The sequence below is a fragment of the Pleurodeles waltl genome, chromosome 5 (assembly GCF_031143425.1).
Source record: "Pleurodeles waltl isolate 20211129_DDA chromosome 5, aPleWal1.hap1.20221129, whole genome shotgun sequence".
Lineage (NCBI taxonomy): Eukaryota > Metazoa > Chordata > Amphibia > Caudata > Salamandridae > Pleurodeles > Pleurodeles waltl.
The window spans coordinates 1,333,790,118-1,333,813,973 of record NC_090444.1 but is presented as its reverse complement, the minus strand read 5'-3'; the positions used below and the strand labels follow the sequence as shown (position 1 = coordinate 1,333,813,973).

Below are 23,856 nucleotides of genomic sequence, written 5' to 3'. Positions count from 1 at the left end.
GCAACATCAGGTGTGGACGCATTACAACAAAATTATGCGCACACTTCCTAGATGCCCCCCACAGTCCCGATGATTTAAGTTGGGTTGTACTTGACGCCCCTAGAATCACTACTGACTCCCCACACTCCTTGTTCAGACTGGAACAACGGTGGGTTTTCAAGCTTCATACTGATACAGATGGGTTGAATGATGCCATTCCCTGGACTACATTGTCCGCCTAATCAACCCCTTTTAAGGATTTACCACGAATATTCAGAATCTTCAATCTATATTTGTTCTGTTTTTCACTTTTTATTTCCATCCTAATTGGACTGACTGTGAAAGACTATGGTTTTAGGGAGCCCCATTTTATGTATTACTCTGTGGCCCATACCTTTCTTTTGTCTACTAGGGCGGTTATTTCCGGCTTCCCACTCCAAACCACTCATTGTATTAACTGACATAACTCACTATCCAGTTCCAGCCATTCCAAGATGGCCGACGATGTTTTTAGTCCATTGTTTGTTTTGACTACCACCCACGAGGCTATTGGAGTAATGCTCGTTCTAGTCTATTATATCTATGTTCACAAAGATGGCCGCCATAATTTTGCTTGAGTCCTTCTTTTATTTCTGAGACCTGTTCCCGGAGTGTAGTCCTTCTACAGTTTTGACCACCCTCTCCCATTTTTGCCGGGAAAACTTCTCTTTAAAAGACTCGCACTGAGTCGGGAAGTTGTCTTTTCGGGAGAGCACGTCAGGGTAGGTTCCCCTGCAGACTGCCGTCATCCACAAAGTAAATGACCTCGCGTTTGTGTGTTTATCGCTTTTTTCGGGTACTTATTTACTCTGTGGACGTATATTGAGCTCAACTAATGACATCTCTCAAAGTATTAACAGACTTAGGTCGGGGTAATCCCTTAATATTCTATGGATAACCACGCTTTGCCAGTGTGTTTTTGCCTTTGTAAATCACCACGCAGACTATTACACTCTGCTACAGTACTCACCAAGCCTTTTTAGAAATATTTTCTGTTGTAAAACTGTTTTATTCCTCCCAGTTTTCCTTCAACAAATGTCATAAATGCTAGTGACGAGTCTGTGTATGAATTTCCAAGTGACATGGACTAATAATGTGCTTGATGTTCATAATCAATTTAACCAACCGACCTCTAGTAGTGAATGTGACTGTTTTGGTTCTGATTGATTACACTGCATTCATGGTGTCTGCTTTACCACTTTATTAGTAGTGACCGCTTTCGGCATGCTACTTCCCCAGGGGCCCCCCATGTACCAAGGGATGGTAAGCATATTGTCTTATTATGTTTTTACACAACTGGTTACTACACACTGTTGTGTCACGGGTGTCCTTCCTTATTTTTCCGTGTGTTTTGATCAAAATGATTTGTTTGTATTTTTCTAGGGCGACCATTAGAGGTTTCTGACAATTAGTGAACTTCAATGTAAGTGACTATATGATTTGTTTGACATTTTTGCAAACTTTCAGTAATATAGACAGGAGAAGTCTTATTATGTATTGGTCCTGAAGAAGCGTCATAGGATCTTGTTAGACCACTGTACGCGAAACATGTTGACCATGTCCTAGGAGCCCGACGATAATCTCTTTAAGCTCCAGCACCATGCAGAAAGTCGTTGAGCATTATTCCTCATTTTATACTTTCCTTTTGTTTTTAATCTTGGTCCCGGTCTTATTCCATTGATTAATTAAATTGACTTGCTCCTATTAAGACTGGGAACCAACTTTAGCTTTCACTCTCCTGCCAGGATTAGCGCCTGACCGCAACACCAGGTCTTGTAGTGTCCGCTACCACGGCTGCTACCTAAAAGATCTCCGGCAAAGAGCCCCCTTACGGGGAGCCCGTCAGACATTGCAGCGCCAGTCTGACGAGGAGCTACCCGATGATGAAGCATGACATCCTCTCGGATGTGTGAGGGCTCTTGCTCCTGAACTTTAATGTTCCCCTAGTGACTATATTATTCCATTTGGAACAGTGTACACCTTTTTTGTATGTTCAGTTAATTGGGAGACCGTACACTGGACCAACTACAGGGAGTGCAGAATTATTAGGCAAGTTGTATTTTTGAGGATTAATTTTATTATTGAACAACAACCATGTTCTCAATGAACCCAAAAAACTCATTAATATCAAAGCTGAATATTTTTGGAAGTAGTTTTTAGTTTGTTTTTAGTTTTAGCTATGTTAGGGGGATATCTGTGTGTGCAGGTGACTATTACTGTGCATAATTATTAGGCGACTTAACAAAAAAAAATATATACCCATTTCAATTATTTATTATTACCAGTGAAACCAATATAACATCTCAACATTCACAAATATACATTTCTGACATTCAAAAACAAAACAAAAACAAATCAGTGACCAATATAGCCACCTTTCTTTGCAAGGACACTCAAAAGCCTGCCATCCATGGATTCTGTCAGTGTTTTGATCTGTTCACCATCAACATTGCGTGCAGCAGCAACCACAGCCTCCCAGACACTGTTCAGAGAGGTGTACTGTTTTCCCTCCTTGTAAATCTCACATTTGATGATGGACCACAGGTTCTCAATGGGGTTCAGATCAGGTGAACAAGGAGGCCATGTCATTAGATTTCCTTCTTTTATACCCTTTCTTGCCAGCCACGTTGTGGAGTACTTGGACGCGTGTGATGGAGCATTGTCCTGCATGAAAATCATGTTTTTCTTGAAGGATGCAGACTTCTTCCTGTACCACTGCTTGAAGAAGGTGTCTTCCAGGAACTGGCAGTAGGACTGGGAGTTGAGCTTGACTCCATCCTCAACCCGAAAAGGCCCCACAAGCTCATCTTTGATGATACCAGCCCAAACCAGTACTCCACCTCCACCTTGCTGGCGTCTGAGTCGGACTGGAGCTCTCTGCCCTTTACCAATCCAGCCACGGGCCCATCCATCTGGCCCATCAAGACTCACTCTCATTTCATCAGTCCATAAAACCTTATAAAAATCAGTCTTGAGATATTTCTTGGCCCAGTCTTGACGTTTCAGCTTGTGTGTCTTGTTCAGTGGTGGTCGTCTTTCAGCCTTTCTTACCTTGGCCATGTCTCTGAGTATTGCACACCTTGTGCTTTTGGGCACTCCAGTGATGTTGCAGCTCTGAAATATGGCCAAACTGGTGGCAAGTGGCATCGTGGCAGCTGCACGCTTGACTTTTCTCAGTTCATGGGCAGTTATTTTGCGCCTTGGTTTTTCCACACGCTTCTTGCGACCCTGTTGACTATTTTGAATGAAACGCTTGATTGTTCGATGATCACGCTTCAGAAGCTTTGCAATTTTAAGAGTGCTGCATCCCTCTGCAAGATATCTCACTATTTTTGACTTTTCTGAGCCTGTCAAGTCCTTCTTTTGACCCATTTTGCCAAAGGAAAGGAAGTTGCCTAATAATTATGCACACCTGATGTAGAGTGTTGATGTCATTAGACCACACCCCTTCTCATTACAGAGATGCACATCACCTAATATGCTTAATTGGTAGTAGGCTTTCGAGCCTATACAGCTTGGAGTAAGACAACATGCATAAAGAGGATGATGTGGTCAAAATACTAATTTGCCTAATAATTCTGCACTCCCTGTAATCTCCCAGTCCCTCCCTTTGTTGGTACAGTGCACCCTGCCTTAGGGCTGTAAGGCCTGCTAGAGGGGTGACTTTCCTATGCCACAGGCAGTGGGTTGTGGGCAAGGCACCCTGGAGGAGTGTCATGTCGACTTTGCCTTTTTCTCCCCACCAGCACACACAATCTGCACTGGCAGTGTGCATGTGATTGGTGAGAGGGATCTCAGGGTGGCACAATTCAGACTGCAGCCCTTAGGGACCCTCCCTGGTCACAGAGCCCTTGGTACCGCTGGTACCTTTTACATAGGACTTATCTGTGGGCCAGGGCTGTGCCAATCGTGGAAACAATGGTACAGTTTTAGGGAAAGAACACTGGTGCTGGGCCTGGTTAGCAGGATCCCAGCACACACTCAGTCAAGTTAGCATCAATACCAGGCAAAAATCGGGGGAGTAACCATGCCAAAAGGGACACTTGCTAACACAACCCCCTTCTAAACGAAAAGATGAGATTACCCTTTCCCAAGAGAGTATTTATTGTCTAAGTGGAAAAACCTGGAAAGTCCATCTGCATTGACATGGGCAGTCCCAGGTATGTGTTTCACTGTAAAGTCCATTCCCTGTAGGGAAATGGACCACCTCGAAAGTTTAGGGTCCTCAACTTTCATTTGCAATAGCCATCTGAGCGGTTTGTGGTCAGTTTGAACAATAAAGTGAGTACCAAACAAGTATGGTCTCAACTTTTTCATGGACCAAACCACAACAAAGGCCTCCCCTTTTAATGTCCCTGCAATGCTGTTCCCTGGGGAGTAGCCTCCTTCTAATGAAAGCAACAGGCTGGTCTTGGCCATCATCCTTGGTTCATCATTGGTTTGGGACAGGACAGCTCCTATCCCATGTTTAGAGGCATCTGTCTGCACATTGTACTGCTTAGAGTAGTCTGGAGGTTTGAGAACTGGTGCTGAGCATTTTGCTTCCTTTAGGGTGTCAAAGGCCTTTTGACAGCTAAAAGTCCAGTTTACTTTCTTGGGCACTTTCTTAGAGGTCAGTTCTGTGCGGGGGGTCACAATGGACCCATACCCATTCACAAGTCTTCTGTAATAACCAGTCAGGACAGGGAATGCCCTGTCCTGAGACAGGGTTTTTAGAGCTTTCCAATCCAGCATTGTCAGGATCTTGGGTTGTAAGGGATGCACTTGGCATCCACCCACAGATGGCCCAAGTATCCAACAGTGCCCTGCTCTATCTGGCATTTCGATGCCTTAATAGTGAGGGCTTCAGATTTCAGAGGCTGCAAAACCTTCCCCAGGTGGGCCAGGTGATCCTGCCAAGAGAAGCTAAAGACAGCAATATCATCTAGATATGCTGCACTGAAGGACTCCAAGCCAGCAAGGTTTTGATTCACCAACCTTTGGAAGGTGGCAAGGGAATTCTTTAAACCAAAGGGCACAACAGTGAACTGATGATGCTCATAAGGTGTAGAGAATGCAGTATTTTCTTTTGATCCTGGTACCAATGTGAATTTGCCAGTACCCTGCAGTCAAGTCAAAGGTACTGATGATCTTTGCTGCACCTAATTTGTCTAATAGCTCATCAGGTCTTGGAATAGGGTAAGCATCTGTCTTGGTGACAGAGTTGAGACCTCTGTAGTCCACACACAACCTCATTTCTTTCTTTCCACCCTGGGGATGAGGTTTGGGGACTAAGACCACTGGGCTAGCCCAAGGACTGTCAAAGGGTTCAATAACCCCTAAATCTAGCATCTTGTTGACTTCAACTTTGATGCTCTCCTTAACTTGGTCAGACTGCCACTAGATCTTGGATTTGACAGGCAAGCTGTCTCTAGTATCCACAGTATAGGTACATCAGTGTGTATGTCCAGGGGTTAAAAAGAAAAGCTCTGAATTATGCTGTAAGACTTGCATGCAGTCAGTCTGCTGTTGGGCAGCGAGGGTGTCTGAGTAGACAACTATCAGCTGACCCATCTTTAGGGTTGTGTGAGAGGAGGTCAGGGAGAACTCACTCTCTGCTTCCTGATCCTCATCAGTAACCATCAGGATGGTTACATAAGCCCTGTCACAGAAAAGCTTGAGGAGGTTTGCATGGATCACCTGTTTGGGTTTCCTGCTAGTGCCCAGGTCTACCAAGTAGGTGACCTCACTTTTCTTTTCCAGGATAAGGTAAGGGCCACTCTACTTGTCCTGAATTGCCCTGGGAACCACAGGCTCCTGAACCCATACTTTCTGCCCTGGTGTAAACTCCACCAGTGCAGTCTTTTGGTCATACCACTGCTTCTGGAGCTGTTGGCTGGCCTCAAGGATTTTGGATTTTTTTTCCATGTACTCTACCATCCTAAAGTGGAAGCTAAGCACATAATTCACCACATCTTGCTTAGGTCTCTCCCAACTGTCCTTCACAAGTGCAAGTGGTTCCATAACAGGGTGGCCAATAGAAGTTCAAAGAGAGAAAATCCCATTTCCTTCTGAGGCACCTCTCTGTATGCGAAAGGCTAGCATGACAGGAGGCCATCCCATCTCATTTTGAGGTTTTCAGGGAGCCCCATGATCATGCCCTTCAATGCCTTCTTCAACCTTTCAACAAGTTCATAGGCTTGTGGATGGTATGGTGAACTTTTAAGTCACCCCACACTCATTTCACATGTATTTTAGGTACGATGATGTGAAGGTGGCACTTCTGTCAGAAACCACCTCCGTAGGACATCCTACCCTGGTAGATACCAATAAGGGCTTTGGCTACTGCAGGAGCTGTAGTAGACCTACGGGAATTGCTTCAGGATATCTGGTAGCATGATCCACTACTACCAGCATGTATTGGTTTCCTGAGCCCATGGGTGGTTCAAACAATGTCCACACCAACCCTTTCAAAGGGAACCCCCACCAGAGGTAGTGGAAGTAGGAGGGCCATTGGGTGGTTACATGTCTTATCAATGGTTTGGCAGGTGACACAGAAGCTGCAAAACATCTTCATCTTTCGAGACATGTTGGGCCAGTAGAAATGGCTGACAAGCCTATTTCACGTTTTGGATTGGCCCAGAAGCCCAGCTAGGGGAAAGTCATGTGCTAAAGTGAGGGTGAATTCACTAAACTGCTGAGGCGCTACAGCTCTCCTCGTTGCACCAGGTTTGGAGTCTTTGGCCTCAGTGTAGAGGAGTCCTTCCTTCCAATAGACCCTGTGGGTGCCACTGGCATCTACCTTCTCCTGTGCAGATGCTTGCTGCCTCAGGACTTCAAGAGTGCAACAGGTTAACTGTCCCTGGCACAGCTGGTCCCTAGAGGGTTCCCCTGGGCACAAGAGCTTTACCTGGTAAGGATCAAACTCCATGGGCTTAGTTCCCTCAGGGTAGGTTAAGACGTCTTCCTGAGAATAGGGGTTTTGTGCTTTTTGTTGTACAGAAGCTGATCCCCCAGTCTTCTTGCCCTTTCTCTTAGAAGGTTGGGCCATTATTCCAGGCTCCAATACTTCTTTTTCACCCTGTGTTTGGCTCTGTGCTCTGGTTTTCACACACACCACTTCAGGGATTCCCAGGATGGCTGCATGGGTTTTACCTCGGCTGAAGCTGAGGACTCCAGACCATTCCCTAGAAGACATTCAACTGGGATTTCAGAAGAGACCACTACCTGTTTCAGGCCAGTAACCCATCCCCATTCTAAGGTTACCATAGCCACAGGATAGACCTTAGTCACATTGTCAGCATTGGTGACTGGATACATTTGTCCAGCCAGATACTGTCCTGGGGAAACACTGGCACCTGTATCCCTCAGGGATTCTACCCTAGTCCCATTAATCAAGGGATGCTGTCTGTATTTGTTCATGTTAGGGGCCAGACAGCAAGAGTGGCTACATCTACGCCACCCTCGGAGACTAAAGTAGCTTCAGTCTGAACCCTGATTTGCTCTGGGCACACTGTTGATCCCACCTGGAGACTTTCTATACCAGTGCTAGAGCAGTACTAGGAGGATTCTTTTTCGGACAGGTCAAGCCTCCAGTTTAGTGTCCATGCTGTTTACAGTTGAAATACCTGGACTTTTTAGGATTGAGGTTTTTACCCTTGTACCCATGTGAAGAGACTCAGGCCCACCCTCCTGCTCAGGTTTTTGGGGGCCTTTAAAAAATTATTTACTTTTATGTTTAGGTGTCTCACCATCCTTCCCCTGGGGGGGCTTTGTAACCCCTTTCTTTTGTTCACCCCCAGTGGAAGTCTTGGTTACCCTAATCTCGACTCAATGGTCTGCCTTCTTTCCCAGTTCTTGGGGAGAAATTGGACTTAGGTCTACCATATATTGATGCAACTTGTCATTGAAGCAGTTACTTAAAAGATGTTCTTTTACAAACAAATTATAAAGCCCATCATAGTCATGCACCCCACTGCCAGTTATCCAACCATCTAGTGTTTTCACTAAGTAGTCTGCAAAATCAACCCAGGAATGGCCCGAGGTTTTGTGAGCCCCCCTCCACCTAATTCTATAATCCTCAGTGGAGAACCCAAAGCCCTCAACCAGGGTAGCATTCATGTAGCCATAAGATTCAGCACCTGCACCAGTGAGTGTGAGGAGTCTATCACTACACTTAATAGTTAACAGTTCCCAAAGGACAGCTCCCCAGTGAGACTTTTTCAATCGTCTGGTTCCACAAGCCCTCTCACAGACTGCGAACTACTTGATATCATACCTTTCCTCATACCTAGGGACAATTTCTTTGGGGACATAAGGGATGTAAGAGTTCTCTCTGTTCCTAGTTAATAAGTTGCTGCCACCATTAATGGGTGCTAATCCCATTTCTGATATCTCCCTTTCTATAGCCAGGAGCTGTCTCTCCAAAGATAGTCTTTTAGCCATCCTTGCTAAAAGGAGGACCTCTTCATTGAGGCTGCCCTCTATGCTTCCAGAGGAGCTGAACTTCCCTGTGGGAGATCCAAATCCTGTGAGTAATTTCCTTGGAGAGAGGGGCAATTGAACCCTGTCCTCTCTAATTAGGTTAAGAGGGGGGAGTTCATCCTCCTGACCCCTAACTTCTTCCCCAACTGGGGGGATGTCTTCCTCTTCAGCCTGGTGTTCCTTTGCATACTCTGCAAGGAGCTCCTGGAGCTTAACCTTGGTAGGGTTGGAACCAGTTTTGATTTGTTTCAGTCTGCAGAGGGACCTTAACTCTCTCATCCCAAGATGGAGGTAAGGGGTGAGGTTGAGCTCCACAACCAGGTCTTTTGAGCTGCTCATTGTGTTACTAAAGTTACGGATTACTTTTAGGAACTAAAAACTACTTCCAGCTACTTACCACTAACTATGCTAACTTTTAATTCTAAAAAAGGAAATGCTAAAGGCAACCTAGCCAAGGCCCTAGGAGGACTTTAAAAAAATGTAGAAAAATATTGTCATTGCAAAAACCAACTGAATCTAAAGGCAATTGTGAACCTTAGTCGTCTGATCAGATATTGACTGAGAAGTCCAGCAAAGTCGTAGACCCCACCGCTGAGCCACCAATGTAGGAAGCTGGTTCTGTGTATACTATACCAAAATGAGGTATAGTGTGCAAGAGTCCAGGGGTTACCCAGAGGCTTAACAGAGGCTAAAGTAGATAATACTAATGCTCTTTTGTGGTAGTGTGGCCGAGCAGTTAGGCTTATCAGAGAGTAGTGCAAAGCATTTCTCATACACACACAGTCATGAAACGTAGCACACACTCAATGACTAACTCCAGGCCAAAGGTTTTTATGCTGCAAAAAAGATACTTTGTTACTTTAGTACTAGAACCAGAAGAACTTTGTTGCAGTTAAGTAGTGGTCAATAGGTATCAAGCATGTGTATCAAATATACTTTGTTTGGTTTTTGTAAATAAAGCAATTTACACGTAAGTAGCAATTTTCTGTTTCAAAAGTTGACACAGTGCAATTTTCCATAGGAGTGCATGGAGTCCTGAGAGGGAAGTGTTGGCACAGAAAACAGGTAAGGACATGACTTACGATTCCATTCTTCAGGTTTTACGATGTCTGCAGGTCAAAGTTTAGGCTAACCCCAAAAGTGCACCACCAACAACATGGAGCCGGCTGGGTGCAAAGGTCAAAGTTGATGTTGGGTTTGCAATGGAATCCTATGAGGACTGCGGGTGCTCGGTAGAACGCAGATTGCAGATAAGTAACAACAGTTTCAGGACACAGGCCTGGGGGTGTTTAGGTCAGCACTGTGGGGGATTTGAGGGGGGCAAAGAGTCACACCAAACACACACCCTCAGAGACACAAAGGTGGCCGGGTGGCAGGGTGCAAACAGAGCTGGATAATACATTATAAATTTGGAAGCGAAAATGGCAATCAACCATCCTCAATGTGGCCAATGGCCCACAAGAGGTACCACACCACATGATACCTCACTATTTCACCACTCGTAACAAAACAATTGTGAGATCGAGACGAAACAAACCTACATAGCTCATCATTGATTGAGACACTAACAATATGTGAAATATGCCCTCACAGGATGCCCCTCCCCACATGGCACTTGACCTTCCAGCAACTTATCCCGATACTGATACACTAGGAAAAATGCAATAAGGTTGATCCTTCATGACTCCACACACGTTGTTTCTTGTTTTTATGTTATTATTTTTTCTCGATGCCAAGACTATTGCATATAGAGTTGCTTGTATATAATATGCTAAAAATGTTTAAGGCTGAAAGTTTTAAAGCCCGTAATGTCCAAAATGTTACATACCTCCTCGTAATATGTACTGAAAACAATAAAAAAAAAAAAATGTACTTACGTTTGCAAACTGAGTTTTGCATCCTAGGCACAACCTTGTAGTGGTCTTTGATGACTCTGGGTTAGTTTGATGTTTAACAGTCCAAAAAGCCGCGTTCTATCAAGATACATTACAGTTGTGCTACTTTCAACAAGTACAATGCAAATGGCATTCACATCTGGAATTAGCACAGCTATACAGCTCAAGAGATCACCATTAAAAATGAATCTTTTACATCACTTGCAAGATGACGAGATACAAAAACTCCCCAGAGTGCTAGAATCCATGCATTACTTTCCTTGCTTAAAGGGTAACATCAAAATCAGGGACTGTGGGAGGGTCAAAGGTAACATCAAACACAGGGGGTAAAGAATTCAATTTTTGATGTTTCAATCTGCATGAAACGAAATATTATGATTGACAAGCCCGACATAGTTGTCGAAATCATCCACTGTACCTTTCCTTGGTGCTTGATCTGGCGAGATTTTCATTTTCACGTTAGACCTTCTGACTGCCTCCTTTGCAGTTGGTTTTTCTCCAGAGGACACCACCTGTTTTACCGGAGAGCTGACTTTACCATATCCAGAACTCCGGATAGATGCATAGCGTCCAACCCGCGGTTTTCTAGGCAAAACGGATGAGCTCTTGGTCTTAAATGTCACTTGCTTATTGTTCACAGCATAGGTTTCCCAGAGATTGAGAGGATGGTGGGGCACCTATATGAAAGAAATGCATTTTGAAGCTTGCAGCAATACAAACTAGTTCAAATTACTCAGAAGTCACCTGTGATGTAATGATTTTCTCACACACTCCTACTTCTTGCAGCACTAACAACATTGTTATGCTGTGTAACGTGGGAAGAACACACTATGGACCAAGTAAATTACGGTAAATTGCAAAGATTTGTATAGCGCTGTAATGCCACTAGAACGCCCGGGTATTCTGTTGGAGTTCTGATATCTTCATACACTTTAAGAGCGCCTCACAGACCAGAACCAGATTTCTGCTTGTTTAATTTCCCTCATTAGTAGTGTGGGTGTGCGTAATATGCGGTTTCCTTGTGTATGGTTATATGTGTGTTTTAAGAATGGTTAGTTTGTGGTGTGTTCAGCTGGTTATCTTTACCAAATCTGAAAACGTCACTTGGGAGGATTGGTATATGCGTTGCTCATCTTGCAGCACTTATATATCAGGCCTAGAGTTAGCAAATACTCAAGGGACTGGTTGTATGTTCTTCCATCCCTTTGTCGAAATCACTGTCACTTCTTTTATCAATTAAAACCAGGGTCCCTAGAATGATACAATTTTGTGGCTGACGCCGTCTTCCGCATTATTATAGGATTTGTCATAGTAATTCATCACCTTCCACGTAGTATTCCGATTTGAGCAAAAAATGTGTCTCTAGCTTGAGTGGATCAAAAGTTACAATTAATGTGGCAAAGCATGTTGTCATGCAGTGGAAGACCTTTCACAAAGGTTGCCTGGTCACATTTCTGTTGCTATATTTCGGTGTAAAATTGTACTTTTGAAGTGAAACCTTTGCCCAAACAGCATTAATAAATACAAAATTGTCAAAATAATCAAGTAATACCATCATACGATGTGCTGCATTACGTCACATAATTTGACTTTTCTTTCAGCATAATTTAGTCAACTCCGCTGCATAATTTAATCTTTTGTTGCAGTGTAATTTCAGAGGCCCGGGTGAGATTTTAAAATATTGCTCTCTGCATGTTTTACTAAAAACAAGTAGCAATGGTGTGAAAATTCAGCTGAGAGTCAGTCAGGGAGGCCAGGATAGCCATTAAGAGATAAAGGGGGTCATTCTGACCCTGGCGGTAATTACCGCCATGGCGGAGGTCGGCGGTAGCACCGCCAACAGGCTGGCGGTGCACCGCTGGGCATTCTGACCGCGGCGGTTCAGCGGCGGCCAGAAACGGAAAGTCCGCTGCCCTTGAGAATCCTCCATGGCGGCGGAGCGCGCTCCGCCGCCATGGGGATTCTGACACCCCCTACCGCCATCTGAACAGGATGGCCGTAGGGGGTGCCGCGGGGCCCCTGGGGGCCCCTGCAGTGCCCATGCCAATGGCATGGGCACTGCAGGGGCCCCCGTAAGAGGGCCCCACAAAGAATTTCAGTGTCTGCTTTGCAGACACTGAAATTCGCGACGGGTGCAACTGCACCCGTCGCACCTTCCCACTCCGCCGGCTCCATTCTGAGCCGGCGTCCTCGTGGGAAGGGTGTTTCCCGCTGGGCTGGCGGGCGGACTTTCGGCGGTCGCCCGCCAGCCCAGTGGGAAAGCCAGAATGACCGCCGCGGTCTTTCGGCGGGAACCGCTTGGCGGGCGGCGACTGCCGTCCGCCGCGGTCAGAATCATCCCCAAAATGTCCCCACTTCTCTGAACCTACCAACCAGTTTATTGTCAAACAATGAACACACACATGGGCAATAATAACAACTTAACGCTCCCTTTAAAGAAGAACGAAATAACATGGTGACTGAGGTAACCGAGGTGAGTGGTACCTGTTAACAGCAGCGGGTACATCAGTCATATTTTCTAATATTGACTATGAAAAAATTATAGTTAAAGGAAAATCTTCCCCTAGGGCTGAGTGATGCTTAATAAATAGCTAAATGAGCTTCATTCCTCACTTCTTTTCAGGACAAGAATTGTCAAAGGTAAGGAGATGAAGGCGCAAAGAGCTAGGGCAGTACAGACGGGCATCCGAGGAAGTAAGCCACTGCAAGCTTTGAAACTGCACACGTTTTCCAGTGCTACTGGTCTCCTTGCCAAAGATCACAACTAATCATAATGCAAAAGTGGGAAACTAGCAGCTGTTTTCTTGATAGTTTACCACACGATCCTTCGGTTCCCGCTTTGCCAAGGACAATGAATATTCACCAGACCCCACTGTCATTTAAGCGTACCTGCCTAGACATTACACTCGGTCATGTACAGAAACTCTGCAGGTGTGACGGCCTGGCAGAATATTTAAGTTTACTACTTTGTGGCAGTGCCTAATTTGTAAATAAAAAGGTGCCGGTGCCGAAAGCCCTCATCTTAAACACGCAGCTGCTGCATTTAATTATGTAAACACGGAATACTGAGGCGGCGTAATCTCGGGCCTCTTTAATCCATAAAAAAACACTACCTGCCCCTTCAGCTCACTCTTGCAGCTTTCTACTTTCCCCCTTTGTGGCGCTTTTTCGTTTTTCCCTTCCTCCGTCTGTCCCATATGTGTCTTTTGCTCGCAGAAAATGCTGGAGGCTGAAGAATAAGCCCCGACCCTCAAAAATAAGTGCCGGTGCTCAGCACCAGAAACAACAAGCACAAATTAAGCACTGCTTTGTGGGCCATTGATTCAATTATCCTAGGACCGATCAAGACAATTTACCCATGAATAAAGAGTATTTTCAATAGTTATGCAATGCACAGTGATTGGAAGAAAACAACACTTACCTGTGACTTGCGTTCTCCATTGTGGGTATCTTATATAGAGTAGATTCACATTCATGAATAATTTTAAGTTGCGAGGATGGAACCCCCTATAATATTTCAAAACGGCAGCACAAACACGAGTACGTTAATAGCCCATTTATCTCACTGTAAATGGTAAAGAAGCCAACAATGGAATGTGCACTGGAAGTCACTTGAAAGCACTAATGCGCAAATAACAAGTGTGAACCTTCAAATGATAAGGGAGGGCTGCATGTAAATCTATGAAAAATACCATCACTGGAAATATGTACCTACGGTAAATTCCATTTTCTAGACCAGCATTGACTCCTACATAGATTCCCACGTTAATAACAAGTCAGCAAGGCACACCCCATTGGTTGAGTCTAAGTGGGCACCTTGTTGGGTATTTGTGCACTTTACAAAATAGTAAATATGTCACGTCCTTGATTCAGGAAGATGGGATGAAGCTCACTGCAACTGGACGACTTTTCTGAGCACAGCTTGTCTCCATATACAAGATTCTCTGGTAGGAACATAAAGCAGTAGTGCTTCGTGATTCTATCATAATCTCAAAATATCTCCCCTGCCAATTTTCAAAAGCCCTTCAGAAGCTTACTCAAGACTACAGTTGATACCAGTTTCCGTTGCACCAAGGAGATCCAGAAAAATCAGCATCTTAGTGTCATGCCATCGCACTCCCCATTCTAGGCATTTGAGATGTTCTACATCCTGTAGGCGATCATCAGGATGTATACATGTATCTGGGTAATATTCACCTGTCTCACAGTCTTAGGTCTACATTTAGGATTGGAAGGTATTCTCTGACTAAATCTTCTCCTGGCAAAATTCACTGGTTACTGAACTAAACACATTTCAAGAATACTGATCAGGTGTGCAAATAACTTAAATATCTCTTTACTGGCTACAACTTCCATCTCTGGGATTTTTGAGACTTCAGGATTTCAGCAGAGAACCTCTTTAAGGCATCTTCTTCCACTGGTTCCAAGCTTCATGGAGCCAGCAACTGAACTTTCCCCGACACATGCTTTACTAAATTGGTACCATCAAGACTGCAGAAAATGTATAGGCTAGTACAGCATGATTCATTATGGATCTTCCTCCTGACTGGTCATAGGTGTGATGGCAGGAAAAAATCATGTCACTGTCCCTTCGTCCAATGTCCCTCCAGACAAGGAGAGTAAAAGATTGGACTTGGTGGGAAGAAAAGTGACACTTAAGCAACAACCATGAAAACAGCCAGTGCCACAGAGCTCTCTTAGGCAGTTGACATACCTCTCTGAGACCCACTTCAACATCTTTTTATGAAATTCCTTAATGAAGGAGCAATGGTGTTGAACCAGATCACCAGTGTTACTGCAGACACCTCAGATCATGGGTATTATTATGCTTGGCAGTGAGATGATCTTCCTGGTTGAGGCCCACTGGTCTTAAACTAGAGGCACAGCAAACGATGATCAACCTTTTTTGTGGTATCATCTTGTTCAACTCACATGTATTTGATGAAACTGCTCAAATAAAGGCAGAAATGGAAACCCTAACGGTGGTACCCTTAGAAAGGAGAATAGAACAGAGGCAACAAGCTTACAGCCTTATGACAGTCTCTATTTCCATCAGAGGATTTAAACCCAACAGTGACCTCAAGTACAGCAGCAACATCAGAGGCAGCCTTATCACCAGCAAAGGTGACCATCCAGAGGAAAAGGAAGCCAACAATCATGAGTAGCCACAGGCAAAGCATACACAAGAGCCAACCAGTGTCTCATCATTTTCCTCTCTTCTGGTATCAATTCTCACTGTACAAAATTGTTACTGTCTCAGCGATTCATGTCCAATGCACTTGTGACACATTCAAAAAATTAATTTTAACTTCAATCGGAGGTTTATATCCTCTTGTAAAACGAAAACAGTGGAGTGGACTGGGAGTTTAATCCCAATACTTTCTGGTGAAGAACAAAGTTCCACAAAAAAGGCCACAAAAACCAGTTTGTTCAGACCCAGGATGGATATACAACTGGCAAACAAATGTATATGGAGGAAAATCAGGATTCTAGTGCGCTATCAAATTTACCCACAGCTTCATGAGAATGTTTGAAAAAACATAGTATTTATAGTGGGAAGCAACTGTTTCCAATACAAGGTCTTCTATTCAACCTCCAGTCTGCACCAAAAACTTTCTCAAAGTGCATGGCTGTAGTAGCAGCTCATCTGAGGAAGCTGAGAATCTTACTCTGTTCATATCTAGATGACTGGCTGATTAAACTTTGGCTATCCTAACAAGTGCAACAGCATTTTCAACACACACAGTTGCTACTCTCAATCAGCTGGGGTTGTCATTCAGGAAAAAGAAACATTCAGCCTGTCCCGAGGTCCCAGATGGGCCGGGCTGGTCATCTTGATCCAGTTGTTCACGGCTGCTGTCATCACTGTGGGTCTCTTCTGTGGGGGGGACTGGATATGTCTGCACCTCCTATCCGGTGACGTTGGGTAGGGGTCCTGTTGGGGTTTAAAGGCATGATTATTGCATCTGTGTGTGCCATTGTGTGCAATGGGTGAGTGACCCTCTACTCCAGTGCTTGCATTCTTGCTGTGGTCCTTGTGTGATAGTTGGTTTGGGGTCTGTGTGGGTATCTGTAGTGAACATGCTTTGGTGATGGGTGTCCATGCATTGGTGTTACATGCAGGGCTTGTTTTTGGGATGTGTGGGTTGTGTTGGTGGGGTATCTGCTTGCATTATCTGGGAGCAGTTTAGATACCCAAGAAGTAAAAGTGTATTCTTTAAAGTGGAGACTATTATAATTCCATCTGAAGTGCTGCAAGCTTTAGAAAATGAACTGTCTGACAGCAAGGCAAATCTTCTCATCTGTGGGTCTAATGGCATTCTGCATTTTGCTGGTACCAAATGCCAGTCTCCACATGAAGCCATTACAACAATATCAGGAAGACCAGTGGTGCCAGTTCTCAGACAAATGAGAAGGCAAACTCATCTCATCACCCTTTGCAGCTCAGACCCTTCTGTGGTGGTGGTGTCCACAGATTCTTTTTGCATGGGCCGAGTTTCCATAAGGAAGTACCATTTCAGACATTTGTGACAGACACCTCTTTGACTGGTTGAGGTGCTCATAGGATCACCTCCAGATACAAGGGATTTTGTCTTGTAACTAAATGTTATATCATATTAATGTGCTGCAACTAAGAACAGCAAACCAGGCTCCATAACCTTAACTTCTTCCTCTCAGTACAGACTCCCTGCTTGTTCCTAAAGACACATTCACAACAGTGCACTCAATATGTGAACAAGCAATTGGGAGCGAAATACAGAGAGTTAACTCAAAAAGATCAACCCGTCTAGAAATGGTTGATAGTCAGGAACCCAGGGATAACTACAGTTCATCAACCAGGTTTTCAAACTGCTCAAGCAGGCGATTGGAGCAGGAATTGTCTGGAGAACCACAAGTGTGTACTAAAAAAACTGTTTTACACAACATCTTCTTCAGCAAGGGTTTACCTCAGTTAGATCACTTTGCAGGCAAAGACAACAAAAGATACTTAGGTCCTAATTACAACCCTGGCGGTAAATCCCGCTTAGTGCCATGCAGAAGACCGCCAACATACCCCTGCACCTGCGAAATTCCGCTACAGGTATTACGACCCCCAGCTCGGAATCCGCCACAATACAGACACCCACACAAGTCCGCCACACAAAAGGTCAGTGATAAACTGGCGATAACAAAACCGACACCGTCACGCCAACAAGAACACGCCCACACCATCACAACCCACAAATCAACGCGGCGGTCTTTCAACCGTGGTAATCCATTGACAGTACACACCGCCACGCTCAAAATACACACACATTTACAAAACACAACCACATTGGACAATTCAAAATACAAAATACACACACCTGATACACATACACACACCACACTCACACACCCAACCCAATATAAAACACACACCCACATCACCCACAAACCCTTATTCCCAGAAATTGAAAGCAGGCCAGAGAGATACACTACCTTAAACAGAAGCAGCATCCACAGACTCACAACACCACCACTTTCACATCATCCATGCACCTCAAACAACACACACAAACACATCCCCTCACACATCACAACACACACCACCTCACACATCACCCACACCACATCATGGCACCTCAACGACACCCCAGGTTCTCTGAGGAGGAGCTCAGGGTCATGGTGGAGGAAATCGTCCAGGTAGAGCTACAGCTATTCGGATCACAGGGGCAGCACACCTCCATTGCAAGGAAGATGGAGCTATGGCGCAGAATTGTCGACAGGGTCAACGCAGTGGGAGAGCATCCAAGAACTAAGGATGACATCAGGAAGAGGTGGAGCGACCTACGGGGGAAGTGCGTTCTGTGGTCTCCATACACCAGATTGTTGTACAGAGGACTGGCGGTGGACCCGCACCGCCTCCCCCACAAATAACAACATGGGAGGAGCAAGTCTTGGCAATACTGCATCCTGAGGGCCTTACAGGAGTAGCAGAAGGACTGGACTCTGGAAAAGGCAAATCTTTTCTTCTTTATCCCCCACCCTACCTGCATGCCATCACATACCCCACTTTTACCCTCACCCCCATCACCCCAACAACCCACAGATACCCCACCAACACAACCAACACATCCCAAAAACAAGCCCTGCATGTAACACCAATGCATGGACACCCATCACCAAAGCATGTCCACTACAGATACCCACACAGACCCCAAACCAACTATCACACAAGGACCACGGCAAGAATGCTAGCACTGGAGTAGAGGGTCACTCACCCATTGCACACGATGGCACACACAGATGCAATAATCATGCCTTTACACCCCAACAGGACCCCTACCCAACGTCACCGGACAGGAGGTGCCAGACATATCCAGTCCCCCCACAGAAGAGACCCACAGTGATGACAGCAAGGATCAAGATGACCAGCCCGGCCCATCTGGGACCACTGGACAGTTGGTTCCCTTGACACTGTCACAAGCCACCACAGAGCCACCCCCCCTCAGGAAACACCAGCACAGCACCCACCCAGCAGGCCCATCCCTCTGTCCCCAGGACACATCAATCAGCAGTGTGTCCACCACTAAAGGGACCCCCGGCAACCCCACTAACACAGGATGATCAGGGACTTGGGGGCAGTGGCAGTGAGCACACATTCAGGGGACAGAGGCACAGGACAACAGGGAAGCTGGGAGGACTGCTGTGCGACAGGGGGAGGACAGGCCCAGGGAACCCACTCTCCACGAGGCCCTCTCCAACATCATAGGATCTTACCATCATTCCTAGGAGACAATGGAAACCGTACTGGCCAAGTTTAAGGAGACCCAGCGGCTGCAGGAGGAACACTACCTTGGGATCAGGGAGGACTTGAAGTCCATTAACAACACCATGGTCACCATTGCAGGGGTGCTCAAAGACCTTGTCAACACCAGTAGGGACACAGTGGCACAAGAAGGGGCCCCTGACACTAGCCTGGACGATGAACAGCCCTCCACCTCTGCCGGCGCTAGTGAACAGGAGGCACCGCCACAGGAACACAACACCAGCACCCCACCCCCTGCAGAAAGAGCACCACCCCTGAAATGGTCCCTGAGATCCAGGAACAAGACAGAGAACATTGCCAAGACCCCGCCACAAAAAGAGACCCCCCCTGAATGTCACCATTCTGTCCCACTATGTCACCCTGTCCATCCTTAAACTGCCATTGCTCCACTTCCTATGCCCCCTTGGACAATGCACCTGTGAAACAAATAGACTGGACTCTGCCATGGACATTCCTCCACCATCCACCCAGCCCATTTTACAACCCCCTCCACTTATTTGCACAGAAATAAACACACTTCAATCACAAAACAATCTTGAGTCAGTCTGTGCTTTCACAAATGTGTAATTGCAATAACCATGGAATATAGCAATGTCAATTTACTTGTGCATATACCAATGTAACACAGCTGTAAGCCAGGAGGAAAAATAGCAAAGGGCACAAAGCGGGACCCACATCTATGAAATGGAAAGGCAAAGTGACAAGCCAGGGTCCATACACTGAGTGAAAACGACAGGTATATGCTAGCTCCAACAGTAGTATGAGATGTGGGAGGCAGTGTCATCTTCTTACCTGTGTCTCACTGTAAGTATTGCATGATTATGTTTTTTCGGTTACCGATATCCTCTTCTTCTGCCTCCTCTTCTTCACTGTCCACAAGCTCCACAGCTGCCACAACACCACCATCTGGCCCATCCTCATACAGAAAAGGCACCTGCCATTGCAAAGCCAGGTTGTGCAGCATACAGCAGGCCACGATGATCCTGCACACCTTCTTCGGTGAGTAGTAGAGGGAACCACCTGTCATATGGAGGCACCGGAATCTGACCTTCAGGAGGCCGAAGGTGCATTCGATCACCCTCCTAGTTTGCCCATGTGCCTCATTGTAGCGTTCCTCTGCCCTTGTCCTGGGATTCCTCACTGGGGTCAGTAGCCATGACAGGTTTGGGTAACCAGAGTCACCTGCAAATGTTGAGGGACAACTGTTAGACACACACTAACCCTTAGGGACAACCCCATACCCAGACATCTATGTCAACTGTATTGGGACCTTAGGCTTACCTATTAGCTACACACGGAGCCTCTGGAGTTGGCCCATCACATAAGGGATGCTGCTATTCCTCAAAATGTAAGCGTCATGTACTGAACCAGGAAACTTGGCATTCACATGGGAGATGTACTGGCCTGCCAAACACACCATCTGCACATTCATCGAATGGTAGCTCTTCCGGTTTCTGTACACCTGTTCACTCCTGCAGGGGGTAGCAATGCCACATGTGTACCATCAATGGCACCAATGATGTTGGGGATATGTCCCAGGGCATAGAAGTCACCTTTCACTGTGGGCAAATCCTCCACCTGAGGGAACACGATGTAGCTGCGCATGTGTTTCAGCAGGGCAGACAACACTCTGGACAACACGTTAGAGAACATTTGCTGGGACATCCCTGGTGCAATGGCCACTGTTGTTTGAAAGGAACCACTTGCCAGGAAATGGAGTACTGACAGGACCTGCACTAGAGGGGGTATCCCTGTGGGATGGCGGATAGCTGACATCAGGTCTGGTTCCAACTGGGCACACACTTCCTGGATTGTTGCATGATCAAGTTTGTACGTGACCAGGATGTGTCTCTCTTCCATTGTCAACAGGTCCTCCAGGGGTCTGTACACCGGAGGATTCCGCCATCTCATCACCTACCCCAGCAGACGTGTCCCATGGAGGAGAACAGCGAGCAGAGAGAAAGCCAACACTGAGATATCACAAAATGTTATTTGCTGTCAATTTATTAATCCGCAATGTGCCTGTAACTGTGTGTATTCCAGGCCTAGATAGGTGTGACGCAGTTATTATTGATGCCATGTGGCCCCCTGAAATGGTGGCTGCCTGACCTGTAAGGTGGGACAATGGGAAATGAGGTAACTGCACTGGCGTTTTACACTGTCGCGGTCAAAGACTGCGGCGCAATTCTGCATTGGTTAACATTGGGCCTTAGGGGCCCGAGGAGCCAATGACGATGTACGTCGGCGGTGACGGTACGCACCGCTGCGGACGTGACCACCATTTTCTGTCTCTTCCCTCACTTGATACCTGACCTTCAACAGGAGAGGACCTACACTGCAAGTGCTGCTGTGACCTGTGTCTGGAAGCGACGATGGCTACAGTGTCTGGGGAAAGGGCCCCTGCCTTCCCTTCGGAGGAGTTGGAGAAACTAGTGGATGAGGTCCTCCCCCAGTACAAGCAACTGTACGGTCCTCCAGACAAACAGGTGAGTACACTGTGAGCATGCTGAATGGGCAAGTCCTGCTTTGAGTGGTGTGGCTGGAAGAAACGGGGGTGGGGGGCTGAGGCCTACATGTGCGGATGGTGAGTGTATGTGCGTCATGGCATGGGTGGGAACTGGTGGGCAATGAGTATGACGGTCCGGCCGGGTGAGTAATGTCCCTTACCCCTGTACCATTCCTCTAGGTCAGCGCCCACCAGAAGAAGGGTATTTGGCGTGCCATCGCCAAGGATGTCCGGACCCTGGGGATCTACCACAGACGGAGCACCCACTGCCGTAAAAGATGGGAGGACCTGCGCCGCTGGAGCAAGAAGACGCAGAGGACCAGCCGAGGATGGCCTCCCAACGTGGAAGGTGTGCCTGTTGCACCATCACTCCCCTAATGTTCTGGATCCTGGCGGTGGCCTATCTGGAGTTGGATGGGCGCTTGAGGGCATCACAGCAGCCACAAGGGGGTGAGTACACTCTCAATCAGCTGACTCTGTTCGCATTGCGAGGTGTCTGGGTGGGGGAGGTGGGCAGTGGGTTCCCCTAGGCCAGGGCGAACTTGGTAGGCAAGGTCACTTGTGAGGCAGGCTATGTGGCACCCCACCCCCACTAGTGGTAAGAGCCATATACACCTAGTCAGGCTCCTGTGACTTCCAGGTGTGCAGCAATTGGTCTTAGGCCTCGTACCCCATGGGCATGTGAAAAATCTAGGAACTATAAGTGCATGGCGTAGTGCAGAGGGCTGCTCCCTGTGTGTTGTGTCCGCCAACGGTAGTGGTGTTGCATGCACTGAACAAGTCTTTCTTCTGTCTCCCACCCCCCTCACCCCCCTTTTTGTGGTCTCCCTGTTCTTGTGTGCAATAGCATCATCAGGCGGAGGAGCATTGGCACCGGAGCAGGAGGGAGCTGCAACCCACTCGGCCCTGGAGGGTGAAGCTACGGAGTCTGAAGGCACCAGTGGGACGGAGGGCGAGGGGAGCTCCACGGCGGGGACAGGAGCAGAGACCAGCGACAGCGACTCCTCCTCTGATGGGAGCTCCCTTGCGGTGGCGGGCCCCTCTGTGTCCACCGCATCAACAGGTACAGCCGCTACCCCCTCTACCAGCACCACCCTCCCAGCAGCCCCTCAGCGTCTGGCCCGTGCCTGCTCACCCAGGAGGGTGGGCATCTCCTTCGCCCCAGGCACCTCAGGCCCTGCCCCAGTCAGCCCTGCTGCCCTCAGTGAGAAGGCTATTGACCTCCTGAGATCCCTCACTGTTGGGCAGTCTACCATTCTGAATGACATCCAGGGAGTTGAGAGGCATTTGCAACAAACAAATGCATACCTGGAGGGCATTCATTCTGGGCAGGCAGCCCAACAGAGAGCATTTCAGGCTCTGGCCTCAGCACTGATGGCAGCCATTGTCCATGTGTGTAGCCCCTCCAACTTCCTCGACCCAGTCCCAATCCCCTCAACCCCAGCCTATCCCAAGCACACCATCAGACCAGCATGCACACACATCAACACACAAGAGTGGCTCAGGCAAACATAAGCACCACACATCCCACAGGCACTCACACAAGCACCATACCCATGCAGACATAGCAACATCCACTTCCTCCACTGTGTCCTCCTCCTCCACGTCTCCCTCCCAGTCTCATCTCCACTCACACCTGCATGCACTACATCCTCAGCCACTACCTCCATCACCAGCACGTCCATCACCACATACCGCTCACGTGCACTCACCACCCCCACTACCATTCACACATCCCCAGTGTCCTCTCCAGTGTGTTTGTGAGCCCTCCTCCCAAAGTACACAAACGCAGGCACACACCCACCCAACAGCCATCCACCTCACAACAGCCTCCAGCCCATGCACCTTCACTCAAATTCAGCAGATGTACACCTCCTACAACCACTACCTCTTCCTCCACTCCCCAAACCCCCTCCATCTACCCGTCCCAGTGTGTCTAAAAAACTTTTCCTGGCTAACATTGACCTCTTCCCTACACCTCCCACCGTCCTTCCCCTAGGGCCAGGCTTTCCAGGTCCCAGCCCAGCACCTCAGCCACCACATCCCCAGGCACAGTGGTGCCAGCAACTGCGGGGTCATGGAGTGCGCCAACCATCAGGGCTGCCAGTGTGCCACGTAGCGAGGGCAAGGACATTCCGCCACCTGCCAAGGTGAAAAAGGTGCCCACATCCCGGAGGGAGAAG

General features: G+C 47.1%; 1 protein-coding gene across 1 annotated transcript in view; it reads right to left on the bottom strand.

The window, feature by feature from the left end:
* CEP162 (centrosomal protein 162) overlaps positions 1-23,856 on the bottom strand; it is a 697,428-nt gene that overhangs the window by 371,242 nt on the left and 302,330 nt on the right. The window contains exon 13 of the mRNA XM_069235591.1: positions 10,795-11,053. Coding sequence (XP_069091692.1) covers positions 10,795-11,053 — 259 coding nt within the window. The remainder of the gene's footprint in view (positions 1-10,794; positions 11,054-23,856) is intronic.